This window comes from Sinohyriopsis cumingii, chromosome 5, assembly GCF_028554795.1.
Source record: "Sinohyriopsis cumingii isolate HCF-2022 chromosome 5, ASM2855479v2, whole genome shotgun sequence".
Lineage (NCBI taxonomy): Eukaryota > Metazoa > Mollusca > Bivalvia > Unionida > Unionidae > Sinohyriopsis > Sinohyriopsis cumingii.
Genome location: NC_142965.1, coordinates 17,206,917 through 17,226,559, shown reverse-complemented (window position 1 = coordinate 17,226,559; position 19,643 = coordinate 17,206,917). Strand labels below are relative to the sequence as shown.

General features: G+C 38.1%; 1 protein-coding gene across 4 annotated transcripts; it reads left to right on the top strand.

Annotated features, from left to right (window-relative positions):
• The first annotated feature begins 770 nt into the window (after nt 1-770).
• Nucleotides 771-15,735, top strand: LOC149798714 (lumican-like). 4 transcript variants are annotated; one of them, XM_089957580.1, is made up of 4 exons: nt 771-1,042; nt 2,199-2,671; nt 4,959-5,004; nt 14,210-15,735. In XM_089957580.1, the coding sequence occupies exons 3-4, from the start codon at nt 4,993-4,995 to the stop codon at nt 15,599-15,601; spliced, it is 1,404 nt and encodes a 467-aa protein (XP_089813706.1). In that variant the 5' UTR covers nt 771-1,042; nt 2,199-2,671; nt 4,959-4,992; the 3' UTR covers nt 15,602-15,735. The 4 variants fall into 4 exon arrangements, with proteins under 4 accessions (XP_089813706.1, XP_089813707.1, XP_089813708.1 ...); XM_089957581.1 differs by having other exon boundaries at nt 2,199-2,675; XM_089957582.1 differs by lacking the exon at nt 2,199-2,671.
• Nucleotides 15,736-19,643: the final 3,908 nt, after the last annotated feature.

Below are 19,643 nucleotides of genomic sequence, written 5' to 3'. Positions count from 1 at the left end.
TATTTCAGTCATACTGCTATGATGTCTACAGTGTGGCAGTTATGTCTAGCACTGGGGCATCATGCCGCAGACACGTAGCATGATGTCCCACCCAGTCACATTATCCTGACACCAGGCCGACCAGTCCTAACACTAACCTCTTAATACTAAGCGCCAAGCGAGGCAGCTGTTAGTATCATTTTTGTAAGTCTTTGGTTTGACTCGGCAGGGGTTCGAACCCACGACCTCCCGCTTACGAGGAGGACGCTCTAACCAATAGGCCACCGGAGCAGTCAGATGCATTTGTACAAACACGGACCGGCAGTGGAAAATTGGTTATTTATGAGTCCATTCCAGTTGTGTGCACCCCTTCTCTCGATGATGTAGGAACAATGTTCAAATTGAATAAGTTGTTTTTCCGTTTATTTTGTTACATGGAAGAGAATGTGTTACGTTATGTACTATAATATTCTTGTCAGACACAGGTTCACGTCTAACCCGCTCATCACATTGCACAGTAGACCCGATAATATGATTAGTATAAAATAATAATCTTAAGTTTACACTGTTATACTGTCATTACGTGTTGTTGTTATACATGAATGTGTGATTTGTATTAGACGGATTCGGATATTATCTTTTCAGCCGACTAATTGCTGAATGACTGATCACTGCTGACTGGTTGGTGACTGATTGGTGATTGATTGAATGGTGACTGGTGAATACTGAGTGTAGTGCTGAAGGAGTGAAGGAGGGAGGGAGGGAGGGACAGTTACTTTGTAACTCCGTATATGCACCATATTGTAGTTGTTATTTAGCCGTGGTGCTAATTTGGGTTGTGTTATACACAGGGTGCTGCTGTCGGTGGGTGACGTTGGCACAGAAGACGATAAAGGTCATCACGTGGTTAACAACCGAGGCTGCGAGACAAATGGGTCTGCAGAGAACAAGAGATTCTACGGATCTTTAGGCAGGCCAGAAGGAGCAGACCGTTCGTGGTGGATCGTCAACCATTCGCCAGAGCGCTGGGGCTGAGAAGACCTTTCGATTTGTGTTCAATTCCGTAAGATATGTTCCAATGTTTCATATTACATTTTACTGAGTGAAAAGTCATCAATAATATTTCACAATTTGAGTGTAAACTAATCAGATTTCACTGTTTGAGTAAAAACTAATCAGATTTCAATATTTGAGTGTAAACGTCTCATATTTCATTATTATAGTGAACTATATCATTTTCTTTTTTAAATTGTCAATGTTTACCAATTTCCATTATTTCCATTGTTTGATGGAATCAATTTGAATCATTAATCATTGCATCGTTTTACTATTTGTTTTTCTTGCATATCAGTACACATTGCATTTAAAACGCAAAACAGTATAGGTTCGTGCATATATTGTTAAATATCCAATATTTGGATTTTGTGGGCGCACGAATCAAACAGTCTTTTTCACTGAATCATTCATCAATAAACATTTTATTTTTTTACCATCAAAAGTGTTCCTTGTTACAATCTGACTACAAACCGGTTATGTTGTTACAATGGTGGCCTGCCTCAGCATTAACCAAAATCCACAGACTTGAAATACTGAAATATCTGATCGATCCGCCAAGTGTAGATTGGGTTAACCTTGGCTAGCAAAGATGACAGCACTGGGATCTCAATTAAATAAGATGCCTCTTCACGCATTTTCGCTATGAGGCGTCTAACAAGCCGCAGTTGTTCAATTGTGTAACATTTGAAAAAGGGCTGTATTTAAAAAAATAAAGATTCATTTTTTCTCATCTTCAAAAGTTCTGTACATGTTAGCTCTCGTGTAGTACTGAACTGCGATATGTTAGCTCCACTGAATATTTTTTTGATTTTGTCAAATTACGATTCTTAAGGTAACTTAACCCACATGCCATGAATATTAACCAGGTCTATTTATTTTGGCGCATGATTTGAAACTGGTAGACATTATACAGTTACCAACCAACTAATACATGAAATGCGATTGTGTGAAAAGAATTTGCGATCCTTTATAAAATCAAGGAACGAAAAGCAATATGAATAAGTAGTCACATGAGAGAACTCAGTATTGTAACACTAGCGTAAAGTAGAAGTCACGTGCATCACAATTTGATTATTGTTTCCGCTACAATAGTAAATCTTCTAGTTCTTGTTATAATGGCGTATAGCAGATGTGTGTATTCTTTCATGTGCGGATGCCTGCAGGTGTACGCACTCGCTGGTGAATACTGACTGCGCCGTCTTCCCGAGCGACTTCCAACCACCAAGGTCAAGTTCCTGTAAACGTTAAGCTGTGTCACAAGCTCCCCCGTTCAATTAAGCGTTTAATGTGCTTCATGAAAGTGTGCATGCACTGTATGGTGTATAAACCGATGTCTGACTTCACCTCCCCCACCCCTACTCTAGTCCCCGTCTCACTTCCTTGTTGAACGTTTGAGAAAGTGGACAAACGACCCCGATCGGATTGTAGCGACAAATACATCATTGAGGATAGCGGTATCATAGGTCAAGAGACGGGAATACGCCAGATGTTATCTATCCATGTTGCAAGTAAACATTTCCAGGAATCTTGATAAGAAGTATAGATTCTAAAATATGCGACAAAACCTGTCACGATGTGTCTTTCAAGCTGGTTCAGGCAAGCTCAGCCTTCCTACAGTCATGTGGCAAGATTAGAAGTATGTACGTATGATGCAAATACAGTATCTGTCAATAACTACCACACGAGACTTCTTAGATATGAACTAATGTTGAAGGAACAAAGCTTTGTGGGTGACCAAGAAATGCATTCAATCAAACGTCCATTAACCACCCACCCCACACGAAAAAAACATAAATATAAACTCAAATTTAAACGTAAATCAAATTAAGTGAAAAGTGCAATTGAATATATGTCACAAATATAATCTATCGATAGCTAACATAAAATAGCAAATATTATAGGTTACTGCATTTTTATGGGAAACTATGAACTCGTTTGTTCGGATGGAATAATGAACGACCTTGGGGCTACATTATATCCATCCGAACAAACGAGTTCATATTTTCCAATTACTGTTTATTTCATTTTGAGTGCAGTAACGAGGATGTCATTGCACTTGGCATATAGTCAAAATTATAGCAAGATTTCGAAATGTTTAATAAAGCTTGAGAACTCATGATTTGTCTCATGTAATTCGGATTTGTAGAACTAAGAATGTACATTTTGAGGAAATTTAGGATGTAAAACTGTAAGGTTATTGCTTGCCATTCTTATTACCAGCTAAAGGGGACAGTTTATGCCTTGCAAGTTGCATGTTATTTGTATGTACCCAGCAATTTTATGAAATCTGGCCCCTATCGCCAAAATCCGAAACATTGTATCAAAAAGGTTAACGCAGAATGTAGCAAAGCAGCTCGTATGTGGCAGTCCACGAAACGTCTGTTTTATTTAATTCAGAAACAAATTAAATCAACCAAAATGTAAAGCATCTGCTACACGAGTGTACATGATTTGTTTACAAAGTAGTTCCTAATACACTATTGGGTACACGTGTCCTGCACGTGAGTGCAATATGAATAGGTGCAATATCGTAAAATACTGAACGTTTCTGACTATGTAAAGTTAAGGGAGAAAATAATCAGCATATACTATTAGGTACATATGGCACAGGCATAAATGTCGTGAAAAACATCCCGCGTACACTTTTCAGAGTTACGGAATATTTCTTGTTAAAGGAGTAGTACTGACCCAATGATGATGATGATGATGATGAAGATGATCATGACTATGATTATTATTATTATTATTATTATTATTATTATTATTAGTAGTAGTAGTAGTAGTAGTAGCAGTAGCACTACTACTACTAGTACGACTACTACTACAACTAGTATTAAAAGCAGTATTTCTTCCCATGGAGGGGCCCCGAGTGGCCGAGTGGTCTAAAGCGCTCTCCGTTACGGATCATTGCCATTTCATATCTGTCCGTGTTGTTCGAGTCTCGGATTCGGCCAATGTGGGGATGTGAGAAAGCTTGCCAGTAGGTTCTCGTGGATCGGTGGTTCTTTCCGGGGTTTTCTCGGGTTCTTCCGCCACTATTAATACTGGCCGCCATGTATAGCCTATCGTGTGCTGAAAAATGGCGTTAAACCCCACAACGAGAACAACAACAAATCTTCCCATGGAATATGTGGATGGTCTTTTCTCCTGAGAAGAATTTTTTTCCTTGAATTTAGATCTTAACTCTAGCGGTAAGGGGTATGGTCTTTGAAGAAAATAAAGGTCAGATATGTTGTCAAAATTACTGTTGAAGTGAATAATAATAATAATAATAATAATAATAATAATAATAATAATTAATAATAATAATCATAATAGTCAGACTTATATCATGTATGTATTCATGTATGTATGTATGTATGTATGTATGTATGTATGTATGTATGTATCTGTCTGTCTATATATATATATATATATATATATATATATATATATATATATATATATATATATATATATATATACATACACCTGTAGTCGGGTTGCTGATAACCTTGAAGTACATAAGTTATCCTGCACACCAAAATCATATCGACACATTCATCTTGTGTTGTACTACCATCTACAGGTGTGTATCTCTCTCTACCACTATCTCTCCTATTATTGAACTAAAGATATTTTCATGCTTCTTTCAGCCGGTTTTACTAATGTGCAAAGTGGTTATTAGCTATAGTACGCAAAATTAAGTACATCTCTTGAACTTGATATCATGAAAGAGATACTTTAGCTGGTGACTTTGATTTTATTATAGAAGTTATTTTAAACACTAAAATTATATAGTCTTCGATTTTTTTAAAGTGGCCTTTCAATTTATGATAATGTCATTACAATTTGGACAAAATTGCATTACTCTGCATAGGTTGTTATTTCAATGCAGAAAATGTTGTCATGTTATATTGCTTTGTTTTATTTATCTCATTTAGGTTTTTTAGCTGAGAGGTATCAAGACACGCCATAATGTTCTATACGGTAAGTGATGAATAATAAAAATTAAACCAACTGTATTAAAATCTTTTTTATCTGACTTACTTGGAATCAGTAATTTAGAGTCAAATTAGCAGATCATATAGTATGACTTTACTGACACCCCAGCTTTATTTTCAAAGTTTTCATCCAAACGTTTCAACAAAAGTGTGGATTTTGTTACACATACACATAAAATTGCTGATTCAACAGCGACGTCTGTATGCTTTATTGTCCTCTATAAAAGATGCCATTATTCTATAAAATGTGACCTTTCTAAAAATGAAAAAATACAACGTTTATTTATTATCTAATCATAGTTAAATTGTCATAATATGAGGTGTTGGAATAGCATAATCAAGTATGTTAGTAAGAAAACGTTGGATAATTAATTCATAGAGACTAATATTTAGTAAATATGCAAAACAGGGAGAGAATCGGGACAACAATAAAAGTACATCAAACTGACCGAGCATTGTCGTATGTAAATTGCGTTGCATTTTATCGCCTTTGCCAAAATGGAGATAAAAAGTAAATGAAATCGATGGGTTTCGCCTTCAATACATATAAAAGCAACTCTACCCTGTTTAGTAGATATACGGAAATATTTGACTTGTGATGTTGAAAAATGATATTGTATCATCACTCGTGGATTTGCAAGGAGTGACAAAACAGTTTCCATTCCATGCTCGAAACAGTTACTTATAGTTACTAAACAAACGAACTTCAGCCTTACGTAATATTCGTTTAACTTCAGCGCCATCGTCTTTGTTGGAGGACACTGTAGTGTCCTTATTATCAGACAGTTTTGTTGCTGTTGTTGTTGTTGTTGTTTCTTTAAGTTTACAGTACGAAAATTTAGGGACTGTTCTTAATTTCTGAATAAAATGTATATATACTTGTTTGACTCTCTTTCTTGTCTTCATACAGGATCGTTTGCCATTACTTTACAATTTTGTACCAGTTAAACATAAAGAAAATAGAACAGTGTGCTTGAACATATTGGGCTGTCTTTCTTAGTTTCGCGCAGAACCGTTTGCCTTAATCATATAATATTATACCAGTTAGATACGTAGTAAATAGAAATGTGTGCTCGGCAATACTGGGCTGTCTTTCGTACTTTGGTGCAAAATAAAATTATGCAATACAATGAGCATAGTTTCCCCATCTTTCACGAATTCAATTATCCATTCAATCCAGAATCCAACACGAAATTTGTTCTCTGTGTTTTGTTTCACTGACGGCTTCCAGTCCAACATACTTGTCCGACCTGACACATGTGCACTCACCAGCAAGATACTTACGTTCCTCTTCTGACACTCTTACTCTCATTAGTTCCACTATGAAAATGTAGTCATATGGACAACGTTCTTTTGAATACCAGAGTTAGGCAACGTGGAACGATTTGCCCTCTGAGCTTAGACACAAAGACACAGTGATCTCATTCAAAAACGCTCTTAAATAAAACTCACCTATTTCGATTGCAAAAACAGAAATTATGACCTAATAATGTTTCCTAACCTAAAATATTTTCAGCATGTTTTCTGTTTTTTAATTTCATGGTGTTTGTTTTTTTGTAATCATGTCCTTATGTGTTGTCCAGTGTTGTAAAGCACTTAGAGCGTCTAAAGATTAGGCGCTATACAAAATCCTCATTATTATTATTATTATTATTATTATTATTTAGCAGTTTTTTTTGCCTCCGAGGAGGTGCAAGCAAACACGTCACGTGAGTGAGCCAGTCGTTTGGGTAGAGTCTCGTACAGATGTCAGTGACGAAATCCCGCATAGTATACTCAGACATAAGGCATATGGTAGCGTTCAATACACACTAAGTGCGAGCTAATGTGTTTCCTATCAATAACCACTTTTTTGAAGACTGTTTTTTTTTCTTCGACTTTGACCTTTAGTAAATCCACGCAGTTTCTTAATTGTGCTCGGAAATGTCTGTGATTTTCCGTTTCCGTCATCAGAGTCGCAAACGTAGCCGTACTGATTAATTTATCTTCTATTACTACTGAGTACAATTTACTGATCCTACTGAGAATACTATTTGTGGCAATTTGGAATAAATGCATTCTCGCAAATGCGGTCACATTGGAATTAATTGGCTAACACCACCACAGACACCGGTTACTATCGGTATAGCTCTAACATTTCTAATTATTAACAACCTACAATGGTTGATGTTGTTGTGACTCCAGTCATACCAAGACGCAAAGTGGCTGACACAGGAAGACAGCAAATGGCATCCACGACCAAACATGCGCGTTCGTATTTCACGATCATTTTGGTTCACTTGCCGATTTTATTTCGCAACTCTTTTTCCGCTCGTTGTCACGCTCGTAAGACTGAGGGACCGTCATAGTTCTTCTATTAATAATACAATCACGTATTTTAATTGCACAACACTTGTCCGGTTACCTCATCGCACGCAGGCGCAATACAAACTCGCACTTTTAGCCAATTACCTTGTTTAACTGGCACAGTAAACTCAACCAGATTCTTTAATGCAAGTCGCCTTTGAGCCTTACAATATTATCATGAATATATACACCCGACGTTTTCAGTTCGACAGTTTGATATTTCAAACTCACAAGTTTACCAGGATCAGCACCAACAATAGCACGTCTGGTAAACTTAGACAAATTCGCTTTGATGGCAAATCGTCTTATAACCACGTCATCAGCGTGTCGTCGAAATGAGTAATGTCCATGACTTTTAACTGACATGTTGTATAATATCAAACATACTTTACTTTGAATTTAGCAAGTGTTGCAGTGTTGGTGAACGGTCCTGTGCACCAAACATTTCAATGACATGATGTCTACATATGGGACCATCCTATCGTATTTTACCTGGTTTAGTCGAATGAAACAACGGTTGTTTACCGTATAGGGCACTAGTGCCCTGGGATATATAATTATCAGCTTCATCTGGTGGTGCAAGTCAAAATACAAACCATGTTGAGGTGTATGTGAACCAGTGAGAGTCAGAGTCTGTTGTCAGATCTAGGTTGATAATACCGGTTTCACGTGTACATGGCACAATCGATAAAAGTTAATCTTTCATCAGAACACCACGAACATATTTTGACCGAATTTGCCACCTTTGACCGAGTAATCAAAGACCTTTGCAGGAGGGTATTCGACGAATTATGCCTGGTAATCGAAGCCTCTTCCTTTTTGACGAGTCCACTGACTGCTTTTTAAAAAGCAATTTCTGATGCAATTTTGACAGCTCCTATAGATGAACCTTATGCAACCGCTAGAGCTGGTGCTGCCAACAAACAATTGTTTCCACCGGTCTTTTGCATTTGAGTCACCTCTGACGTGGATACTTTTAATGTCAGTGAGGTGTTTTTGTATTTGGCCCCAATTTTATTTTTGTAAACAGAATTGTACTAAGGGCAACCTCCAACATAACTCCTGTCAGAAATTATCACAGCATAGCATATGTAATTAGCGTCACTAGCATTAAAATATATGTCAACAAGGGATTGCCTGAACAACTCCAGATATTCCAGTAAGATGTAATAAACCGGTTTAACGTACGAAAGTCTTGTTGGGAAATTAGCAGACCGATGTCAGCATTTAGATGCCGGTCTATAAGCGACCACATATTGTGATATGCACGCGAAGTATGTCAGAAACAGGCATACAACTATTCACTTATTTTATTTATGCATTAAATAAGTTTAGATTTTAGATAATAAAGACCCCAACGTGTATTATCTGAAGCCGACTGTAATAAAAATGTATTATCCGAAATTGACTATGGAGTACAAACTCATATCAGCAATATGACCGTGAGAGTGGGGTGAACGTTCCTATAAGGCGAGAAGCTCGTGCGATTCTCGACATCGTACAAAAATCTGTATAAAGCGACGCTATGTAACTTAAATGTTTGGCAGCCACATATAAGATTCAAATGGACAGGGGCTCAAACCTGGACATTTAGAGCGCATGTATTAAGATTTCGTGCTTTTTACTATTGTCTAGTAATCTTTATCATAACCATTGAATTAAATCAAATTAATGTTTGTGCGCCTTGTCTCTGTTCATAAATATAATTCCAACCATCCATTCTACCATTGTGATACATTATGACTGGCTTCTGCATAGTCACGCCAAATTTCTTTAGAGTATTCCTGACGACTTTGGTCACTTCTAAGTTGTCAAATATCATTTTATTTTTTTTTCCTGATTATCTCGCCATAAAGATCAAACGCCATGAACACATTATTTTGCAAGACCATGCCAAGTACTTATCTGAGATAGAAAATGTCCCACAGAAGCAGTTGGTGGGTGTACGTTTAGGGTATGTGCTAGAAATTACAGCGTTGACGTAGTTCCCGACTGCATACAATATAACAAACGTGGTCCTGTAGAAAGTAATGGGGATAACGCAGGTATCCGCAAAGTCGGTGCATCTATAACATCTTTATTGGTGGCAGCACCATTATCACACCAACATGCATCGTTAGTTATTGTTACGAAATAAAGTGACTGTGTTTGGCTCCATAGGCTACCTTACGAACAGTTCTGCAAAATATTCTCCATAGTCTGTTTTCAACTTTTGCAAGTATTATAAGTATGTGAGATACATCATCTCTTTTCATCGGTTGTTCTAGTGCGACTCTTGGCTTTTAAGCTTATCTTTTTGCAGGTGTTTTAGACCCTCTTCTGTTTTTGGTTTTGCTGATGGAGGCACAGGCACAACACGTTGTTGTTGTTTTTCCTGGAAGAAACTTATATTTGCTGTTTAAGCTACTCTAAGTTGTCTTCCTTTGTGCTCAATTTGGGTTGAGGTTTTTGTGCTAACCAACTCAAAAATCCCTGAAATATACTTCGCTGTTATTCTTCTTGTGTTTCGCCTACTGTTTTCTTCTACCGCGTATTGGCTTGGTAAATCAAGCTGTGGTTGTATCACTGGCGAGGGCCCTCTGAGCTTTTAACGACGCTTTACCTTCGTCAATATTTTTATTCCTATATACATTCAGTATTATATTACAATGAGCCCACTCAGTATCTGTACCCTGTTTCTTCCCATTAAACGATCCAAATACCTTTAAAGCCATGCATCAGCATTGTTTAATGGCTAGTTTATGATATGGTCTCTGCTGTCAGAAAGTTTGTAAAGAACGACACGTAAATGATTTGTAAAGATTGCCTGGCGAAAGTTAGTTAAAAAGTGAGGCGTTTTGGCTACTCTGACTTGTATTCCTGTGGCACGTTTGGTATTTTGGTCAGTGTCTCTCAAACGTCCTCATCAAGTGCTACAGCGTCTTCTTTGGCTCCCTGGGTCATCTGTGGCAAACGTGCGATCTTCGCCGCAGTTGCTCTTGTAGCTTTCTTGATATCATTGGTACATACATACCCTGAGAGCGCTGCCACTTGTTGTACAGTTGTTTAGGTGGCCTCACGATTTCTTCTGTGTGTTTAATCAACCGCACAAATCTCTTGAGTCTGCCCCGACTGTTACATAACTTTAACTTTCTTGCGGCCTTCTACCACACTTTAAAGCTATTTTATGCATTGTTGAACAGCTTTTCGGCGTCGTCTTTTGAACTATTTTATGGTATCACTTTTGGACATTGTAATATGATTGTGTTCTTTTATTGTTAAATTGGTGCATCCACATCCATACCAGGACGACATTTACATCATTCGACTGCAAGTCTCAGTCAAATCAATGGTGATCCCTGGAAACATGTTACGAATTTTGTCCCACGTATTTGTCGATACACTAAGTCCAATTGATATTTCCAAGACTATGCCTGTATGTGCCACGGCATATCATCAGCATCCTACAGTTGTCACAACTCACTTTGTACATATGGGCGTATCCATGAGTCGTATAGATGACGTCAGTGCTTTAGTGCTGGTCTCGTGAAATTTGTTGTACGGGATTGACTTAATTTTCAAGCAGCCCCTCTTCGTACACAACAAGATTGATTTTTGTTGTTGTTTATATCCAAATGGTCGATGGTGGAAAAGAAATTGATGATTGTGTTTTACCACTGCTCAAGCTTTTTGGACATCATCCAATGATATTCGTGCAGGTCAACTAGCAGACATGGCTCTGATTAATGACTTGAATGCGATTAAACAAACATTGAGAGAATGAATCGCACGATGTGTTGTCAAAGGTGGCATGAAAGTCAAAATTGCATAGTGTCTCTCATTCAAATCAAGATAGCACCAAAATAAACAATAGACACAAAAAAATCCGGACATTATCCCAAATCTACTGCAGTCCGCGTTGATGTTGGAGCGGTGAAACTGCCAGTTCAGTCAAGGTCACTTATGGGATAGCCCGATCATGGTGGTTCCTTTACCAGTGCCAAGAAAAAATTGACAGGGTTGGTTCTGTGTCCAAACATCAAAGAGGTTCACAGGCTTGTTTGGTATATTTATTCAATTTGAACGTTAGAAGGCGGGAAAAAACGTCGTACCACTGACCCAATATGCTTGTCGAGGTATTCGTGATATCGGAACTGGTTGACACTCCAAGACAGCCAACCCGTTACCGATTGGGGACATCATTATCTGGTGGGCCAAAACCTCTCATCCGTGCATTTGTGCGCGATTAATCGTAAGTCGTTCCAGGCAATACTGAACGGACACTAGGATGTGTTTTGGTGCATCATTAACCGGTATCTTTTCCAGGAGCTCAATGCCCAAGCGTGTAACTGGCGATTCCATCTGGGAGTATCCATCGCTTGGCATTAAGTGGGGACAAACTCACTTTGGGCGTCCGTATACTCTCATGCGATGTTTCGTGTGTCGGATCATGTTTTCCGTGTGTGCAAATTCACATGGGTCTCGTAAGTATTCCAGATACAGTTCGTGTTTAAGATCTTTTGCACAATCACCTTCGGAATACCTTTCTGCCTTTTAGTGTTTTTGAAGCTGATCCGAATCAGTTTGATTTTAGGCCGCATTCCCACATACTTCTCGATTCGTTTGCCTTTGAACTTCTACTTTCTCAGTCACCTATGTTATTGGTATTTTAAACAGCGATGTTCTTTCGGATACTTGATGGTATCATATTCATTGATCAGATTTGGTTATGTCATGTCCGTTTACAAATCATCGGTGGTGATATGCATCACAAGCGAGTCAGGTTCGGTGTACAGCATCTGGACCAGATTCTGATAAAACGGATTGATCTTGTCATATTAACATTCGTACATGAACAGCTTTGAAAAATCAAACACGGACGAACCCACATATATTGGTTTTGTCAGTGATCACTGTGTCTTTGTGTCTAAGTTCAGTGGGCAATTCATTCCACGTTGCTGGGCCTTGGTATGCAAAAGAACGCTGTCCATATGACTTTGTTTTCATAGTGGGAATAATGAGTATACGATTGTCAGAAGAGGAGCGTAATTATCTTGCTGGTGTGTACACATGGGTGAGATCGGATGGGTATGTTGGACTAGAGTCCGACAGTGAAACGTAGCACAGAGAACGCATTTTGTGTTTGATTCTGGATCGAATGGATAGCCAGTGTAGGGTACAGAGCAGCGGGCAGGTGTGCTCTGATCGTGGTACTCTAAGTATGATCCGAGCAGCTGTGTTTTGAACCTTTTGACTAGTGTATTTATTTATTCGTGTATATAGTTATTTATTTACTAATTTATTTTCTATTTTCGAAGGTATATGTTTACTTATGTTGATTTACTTATTCCGTTTTTATTTATTATGTATTCATCTATTTGTTATTCGCCTTTTATATTTATATAGTTATTTGTATGTTTATGTGAAACTGTATTTATTTATTTATTTATTATTCTATTTATTTCTTCTCAACCGTTAACCCAGATGTGTTATTATACACCAATGGATTAATGTACGAAATGTTTGATTAAATTGAAGTAGCGTAGCCAATATTCTGTTAAATATATAATCCGTCACTAGATGTGTGTTGTCCACGTTGCTTTTATTTTAGTGTGTCTGAAGTACAACCAGATATGGTCTGTATTTATTTCTGGCTTGCTGGCTTTCTTTTAATACTTTGTTATTTGGGTATAGCTCTCTAATAATCTCCAGACACGTGTGCTATACACATGCTTACATGTTAGCACTGCCCAATCTCAAAATAAAGGGTGGAAGGTATCTCATAAACTTTGACTTGACTACAATGGCGTATACACATGCTTACGTTTTAGGAATGACCAATAAAAGAATAAGGGGTGGAACGTTTCTCATGTATTTCGACTTACAGACTGTGGCTTCTAGTTTAGACATGTTTGATAAGGTGCATTTACAGAGAATGGCCACGGTTACTAAGATGTCAAAAAAATCTATACTCATCAATGGCTTCTTACATTTTGTAGAAGAGTATTGGTAAATAAAACTCTGTCTCTTCGGTGAACTTTGCTGCCATCGAATCCACAAAATTGAGCGTTAAAATTAACGAACAGCAGGAAATTCCAAAATGACTTACTGTGTTAAATTGAGTTGAACTCAATTTATTTTAGAATCGATATATAAACCTTGACTTAACTGATTGTATCAGAAGAGAATCATACAGTGAATCGCCATTCCATTATTTACCATCTTATTCACCTGTACTACATTATAAATTATCTATTCACAATTTTTCTAAGAAATGGTATTTGGTACACTTTTCTTCTCTCTTTGCGACCGACGTCATATTAAGGTTAGAAAATACATGCATGCCTACGTTTCAGTAAACTGGATGTGTGCTAATGCATCACAATACGCAGTATTCTCAATTCTTCTGAACAGTTTCCTTGTTTAAGTCTTTTGTGGGTTACTTAGTTTTTTATATTAATATTGAAATAGGTTTCAATAGTTATTAACATTCTAAAACATTACAGGATTCCAGTTCATTTCGTAGCCTATCACAAATCAGTATACTTTAATCTACTTTTTATTTAATTATATGTCTCCTCGTGTACGTCACTTGGAAATAGATACGGCTCCGATTGCATTGAAGACAATACCTTTAAAAGCAACAGTTCTATCATAACTATGAACTGAAGCAAACTTGGTGTAAACAGTGACCTATGTATCTGACCTTGAGTGGACATGCATCCTATTGTCCTGTCTGTAGGCGGGCGAAACTACGGTTATTTGTTTTCAAGTAAATAAGCAAGCAAGTAAGCAATTCACTTTAGTTTTGTACTTAACGTGTGTTTTCTTATTTACATACTTTGTGTACTTTTCCTCATTGTTAGGTTCAGGTCGGAGTTGGATACCTGCTGCTCGTACTAAGCCCGATGTATATGGTCTCCGATGCCGTTATATGGGATGAGACCCAAGACTGCCCCTTTTCGAAAACAGACTGCCACTGCGTAAATCAGTTTGTGATTGACTGCTCAGGAAGAAACTTGATCAGAGTCCCTACCGCACACTATGTTCCGTGGTCTTACAGGGTGATAAACCTCAGAGACAACAGTATAAACGCGATCAACGTAAACAACTTCATGAACGTTAACGTCTCTGAGGTTCTTCTTGGAGGAAATAACATCAACTTTATTGAAGATGGGGCTTTTAACTATCTAAGAAATGATCTCAAATTGCTGGACCTTGAAAACAATCAGCTGACTGCCCTTCCACAGGAACTGGGAACACTCAACAAGCTGTATTACCTCGACCTGCGAGGTAACAGTATTTCTTCTTCGGGTTTTAACGATGTAATAATGAGACAAATGGGCGACTATATGAATACCTTTTATTTTGGATATGAGCAGCTTGACGCTTGGCCCACGGCCATCCGTCATTTTCAGCAGCTACGCCAGTTGGAACTCCGCGGAGGCAATATGCATGAGTTACCGATATCAGCGTTTCAGGGATTCGAGTGGACCCTTCAGGAGTTGTCCATAAGGACCACGAAGCTTATTTCTGTGCCGATTGCACTCCAGTATGTCCACAATGTCACGGCATTCCATTTTGATAACAACATACTAGTGGGCGATGCTGGAATTCTAGCCCCCGCATTCGCTGGGATGGTGAACACTACAAAAACAATGACGTTAGAAAATAACAGTCTTACTGACTTTCCAGACATTTTGTTAACACTACAAGCGGTTACAAACCTGAGTTTGGCAAAGAATCCACTTAAGTTTGTGAGTGATGCTTCCGTACAGAAGATAGCCAATCCAAATCTCTCTTATCTTAACCTTCAAGAGTGTGGACTTGATCGGATTCCTGGAGCCCTCTCTCAGCTGACTAATCTCTTGGAATTGGACCTATCAAACAACAAAATACACACTATAGAGTCAAACGACTTGAAAAGACTAGTTAATATGATAAATTTAACACTCGACAATAATCCTGTGGCTTATGTTTCCAACAGTGCGTTCGGGGACCTCTCTGCCCTGCAAAGACTAGAAATGAGTAATACCAATGTTAACCTAGTACCGGAAGCAATCCGCAATATCCCGAACCTTCAGGTGGTTGATTTGAGTGGCCCAACGCCAATCATAGAATGCAACTGCGAACATATGATCTGGCTGTATAATTTTCTCCAAATGCGCAATATTATAATCTATGGCGATTGCGAGACCATTGCAGTTAGCATCCAAGATTATGCGTTAAAGCGTGTACAGGACTATTGTAATCCTTAACAATTTGGCACTAAAGTCGAAATATCATATGTACATATGATCAGTTTTCTTTGAACATATTCAGATACAAACAAGAAACATATGCTAGAGACTTAATGGCGATATGTAGTCAATAAAGTTTGCTCCAAACTATATTTATATTTGTGTGAACCGTAAGCTATAAGTTACACAAACATTTTACCATTTATATTTTCACATTAATGGTTCGTGAAGAGAGGAAAAAGTTCCTCTCCCTTCGTGTATTTAACATGTGCTATGCACGATTATTAATTTAATGTCCAGCGGTGGCAAAGAAGAAGGTTCGGTCCGGGAGGAGCCAGCGCACTAGGAATACACCGTGGTTTATCCAGGGTATACATTTTGACTCCCTTGCCAAAAGGTTAATGAATTGTTCTGACGGAATTTTGGAGATATATTCTGTTTCGTGCTTTTTAGAATAAAGATTATTTAAACTTTTTCTATTGAGTATGATTTGGGTTTGGTGATTCTTGTATTGGGTTCACTCTTTTATGTATGGTTATTTTAGTTTTCCTAGGTTGGTTGGTGCGCCGCTTTGTGCAGCTGGGCCTGATGGTCCTTGGGATTTGGACCACCTGATTTGTTGTTAAGTTTAGGGTCCTAACTAGTTGCGCTAGATATTTGATTGCCGCATCGTGCTGCGGGGCCTGATGGTCCTTGGGGTTTGGACCACCTAATGTGCATTAATTTGTTGGTCATAATAAGTTTCTTAACTTGTTATTCTTTGCCGCCTTGTGCAGCAGGACCTGATGGTTCTGGTCATTTAAGATCACTGTATATATTTTACATTTTTTCGACTTATCTAGGTGTTCTAATTGTTTTAGTGCTCGAAGAGAATTTGTGCCGTAGTGCAGTTGCGCTTGTTTTACTGCGGTCACCTTGCGGTAGGAAAGATGTTAGTATCCTTAATTTCATTATTTAGGATTTTGGGACCCTAGCGATGATAATAAAAATTATTGTTTTTTTATATAAACATCTGATTGATGACCCAGGGTGCTGCAGTTGGTGATAGGTGCAGGTGCAGCATCAGCACGCGCTTGGCGGTACAGACCCTATTTGAGCGGTCAACCGTATACTAGCCCCCACACCTAATCCCCCACCCAGTCAAACCAAGAGGGACGTCCGGTGGTGTAGTGACCAGCTATATTAGATGGGTTATGATACTGTGGTTTCATATTTTATTTGGTATACAGCTTATTGTAAGGTTAAGGTTGGGTGTGGTACTTGCTGATCTATATTTATGTTTTATTCATTTTCCTAGCGTATGGCTGAAGCTACGAGTATGGTGTTATTTTATTTTCAGGCCAAATCTATTTTGTTAAGACAGATATCTTTGCCGAGTACTTGGGTCGCTAAGACGTGTCAAATACATCTGATGCTTTTGTTCCTTACATTTAGTTTGTTAGCCTGTCCCCTAGTTGTAATTAATTGAACGGCATTTTTGTATTGTTTAGCGTGTCATACAACCGGATAACACAGGGTGCTGCATTGGGTGATATGTGTAGGTGCATCATAAGCCCGCGATTGGCGTTACACACCTCTCATTGAGTGGTAAACTGTATGCTACCTCCGCACCCAATTCCCCAGCCAGTTACACCAGGAGGAGCGTCCGGTACTGAAGTGGCCAGCTGAATTGTTACATTAAATTGATCTTTTGTTTAAATCCCACCTTTTTCCCAATGTCGGTAGGTAAGTTTATAATGTTTTCCTAAGTAGTGCCCATATTTAGGTTTTGTTCTTTGAGGAATTCTGATTAGGTTGGTGGGAACCCAATTTTGTGTTGTTTGGTCCTAAACCTATTTCTTTGGGTTCCATACTTATGGCAGGTGTTAAAACATGTTCTAAATCCTCTCGGAGCGGACAGCGTGGGCATGTGCCATTTGGGACTGTGTTAGTTGTCAGATATTTCCCAGGACTGTTGGTTAATTTAGTTTTGTCTATTAGTATCCTATTTATATGTTTGTGATACTGACCTCTAACGAGTCGTGGTGTTTTTGTATATTTTGCGACTTTGTTTAGTATGGAGTATAACTTGCGTCCCTTTTTCCTGTTATACCATTGTTGTTGCCACTGATTGTTGATTTTAATTCTGATAATGCTGTAAAATTCTTGGACGCTGTAGTATAATGCTATGGAGTCAGGTTCATGGAGATATTGTTTAACTACTTGGTCTGCTTTATCGTTACGGGCTATTCCGATATGGAAGGGCACGCACATGAACTCTATTCTATGTTAGTTATTTAGCAGTTGTTTTATTAAGTGGTTGGTTTCCATTAGGAAGTTGCTTCTTGTGATAGAGTGGTTTGATTTAATCGAGTTGATGACGCAAAGGGAATCGCTAATGATAGCTGTATGTCTAGTGTTTGTTAGTTGGATCCATTTTTAGAGCTTCCATAATGGCCCATAATTCGGCTGTGTAAATGGAGCATGTGTCGGGTAATCTAGCTTGGAATTCTGTGTTGGTTTCAGGGATTACTATTGCCGTGACAGTTTTGTTCTGATTTGTAATTTTTGAGCCATCGGTGTAAATTTTGGTGTACCCTATGTATTGTTCTTCTAGCTCGGCTAGAATTTCGGATCTAATATAATGTACTTGGTCTTGTTTGTTGCCATAAGTAAGGGCTATTATGTTACAATTAGGATTACCTCTGGTCCAAGGTGATGGGTCGGGGTAACTGCACTGCTCAGCCTGTAGTGTGGGTAGGATGAGATCTTTAGTTAGTTCATGTATTTATTTTGCACTGGCTGGTTGTAGGATTAGTTCTCCACTGAAAGGGATATTAATTTGTTGGATAATTTTCCTGGTGGGGTGGCTTGATTGGTGGATAGAAACTAGTGCGGCATATCTTAATATGATTTCATTTCTTCTTAGTTGCAGTGGTAGTTCTCCTATCAGTATTTTGAGCTGCTCTAGGGAGGTTGAGTTTAGTGCTCCAGTGCAATGATGAGTGCCTTATGTTGTATGGAATCTAGATTGTTGAGTGAGGTTTGATTAGCTGATGCATAGACTTGGCATCCGTAATATATATGTGATCTTATAAGTGTATTATATAGTGTTTAAAGTGTTTTTTGGTCCCCCACTTCGTAGTTCCCTTGAGGTTTATAAGTAGATTTAGATCAGCTTTGCATTTTTGGGGGACCTCTTTAATGTGCTGTTCCATGTTAGATTTTCATCAAGAATTATTCCTAGGAATTTGGCTATTTTTTATATACATTTTTTGGTATTTTCCCCTGTATATACAGTTTGGGATATTCTATGGCATTTCTATTGTGTGAGAAGAAGATAATGTTTCTGTTTTAGTGTTCAATATTTTGAAACCCCATTTATCTGCCCACCGACCTATTTAGTTTTGACTATCTTGTATGTGCCCTATGCCTAGTTTGCTGTTTGGATTTCCTGATTTCCATATCCCGCTATTGTCAGCTATTTGGGATATATCTACCTTATTTTTATTAATTATAATGTCAAGGTCGTTTACCATGATGTTGAATGAAATTGGGCTAAGCACGCTACATTGTGGCGTACCGTTTTATAGGTTGTATATATCTGAGTATTAGTCCCTTACTTTTGTCACTATTATCTGTTAGGAAATCAGCTAAGTGTCGCAATAAGACCATTTGTCCAGACCAAATCGAATGTTTTTTCTAGGTCGAGAATTACGGCGATTAGGTGTCTATTGCATTTGCGTTTGGCATTAAATGATAGCTTGATGCTTGCTTCGAGTCTGAACAAATGGTCCAGGGTTGATCTTTTGTTGCGAAATATGTTTCTGCAGTGTAGTTGTTGCTTTCCAGATGGTGTTTTAGTTTGTCATTAATAACTGTTTCCATTATTTTGCATATGTTTAAAGTTAGAGATATAGGTCTATATGCATTGATGTCATTTGAGGTTTTTCCACGTTTGGGGAATGTAATGATGATAGCTTTTTTCCAACTTTTGGGTAGTTGACCCATGCGTCCGCTATTATTAAGTAGATCTAGTATGATTTCGGTTATGTTTCCCGGGATGTGGTTGTATATTTCA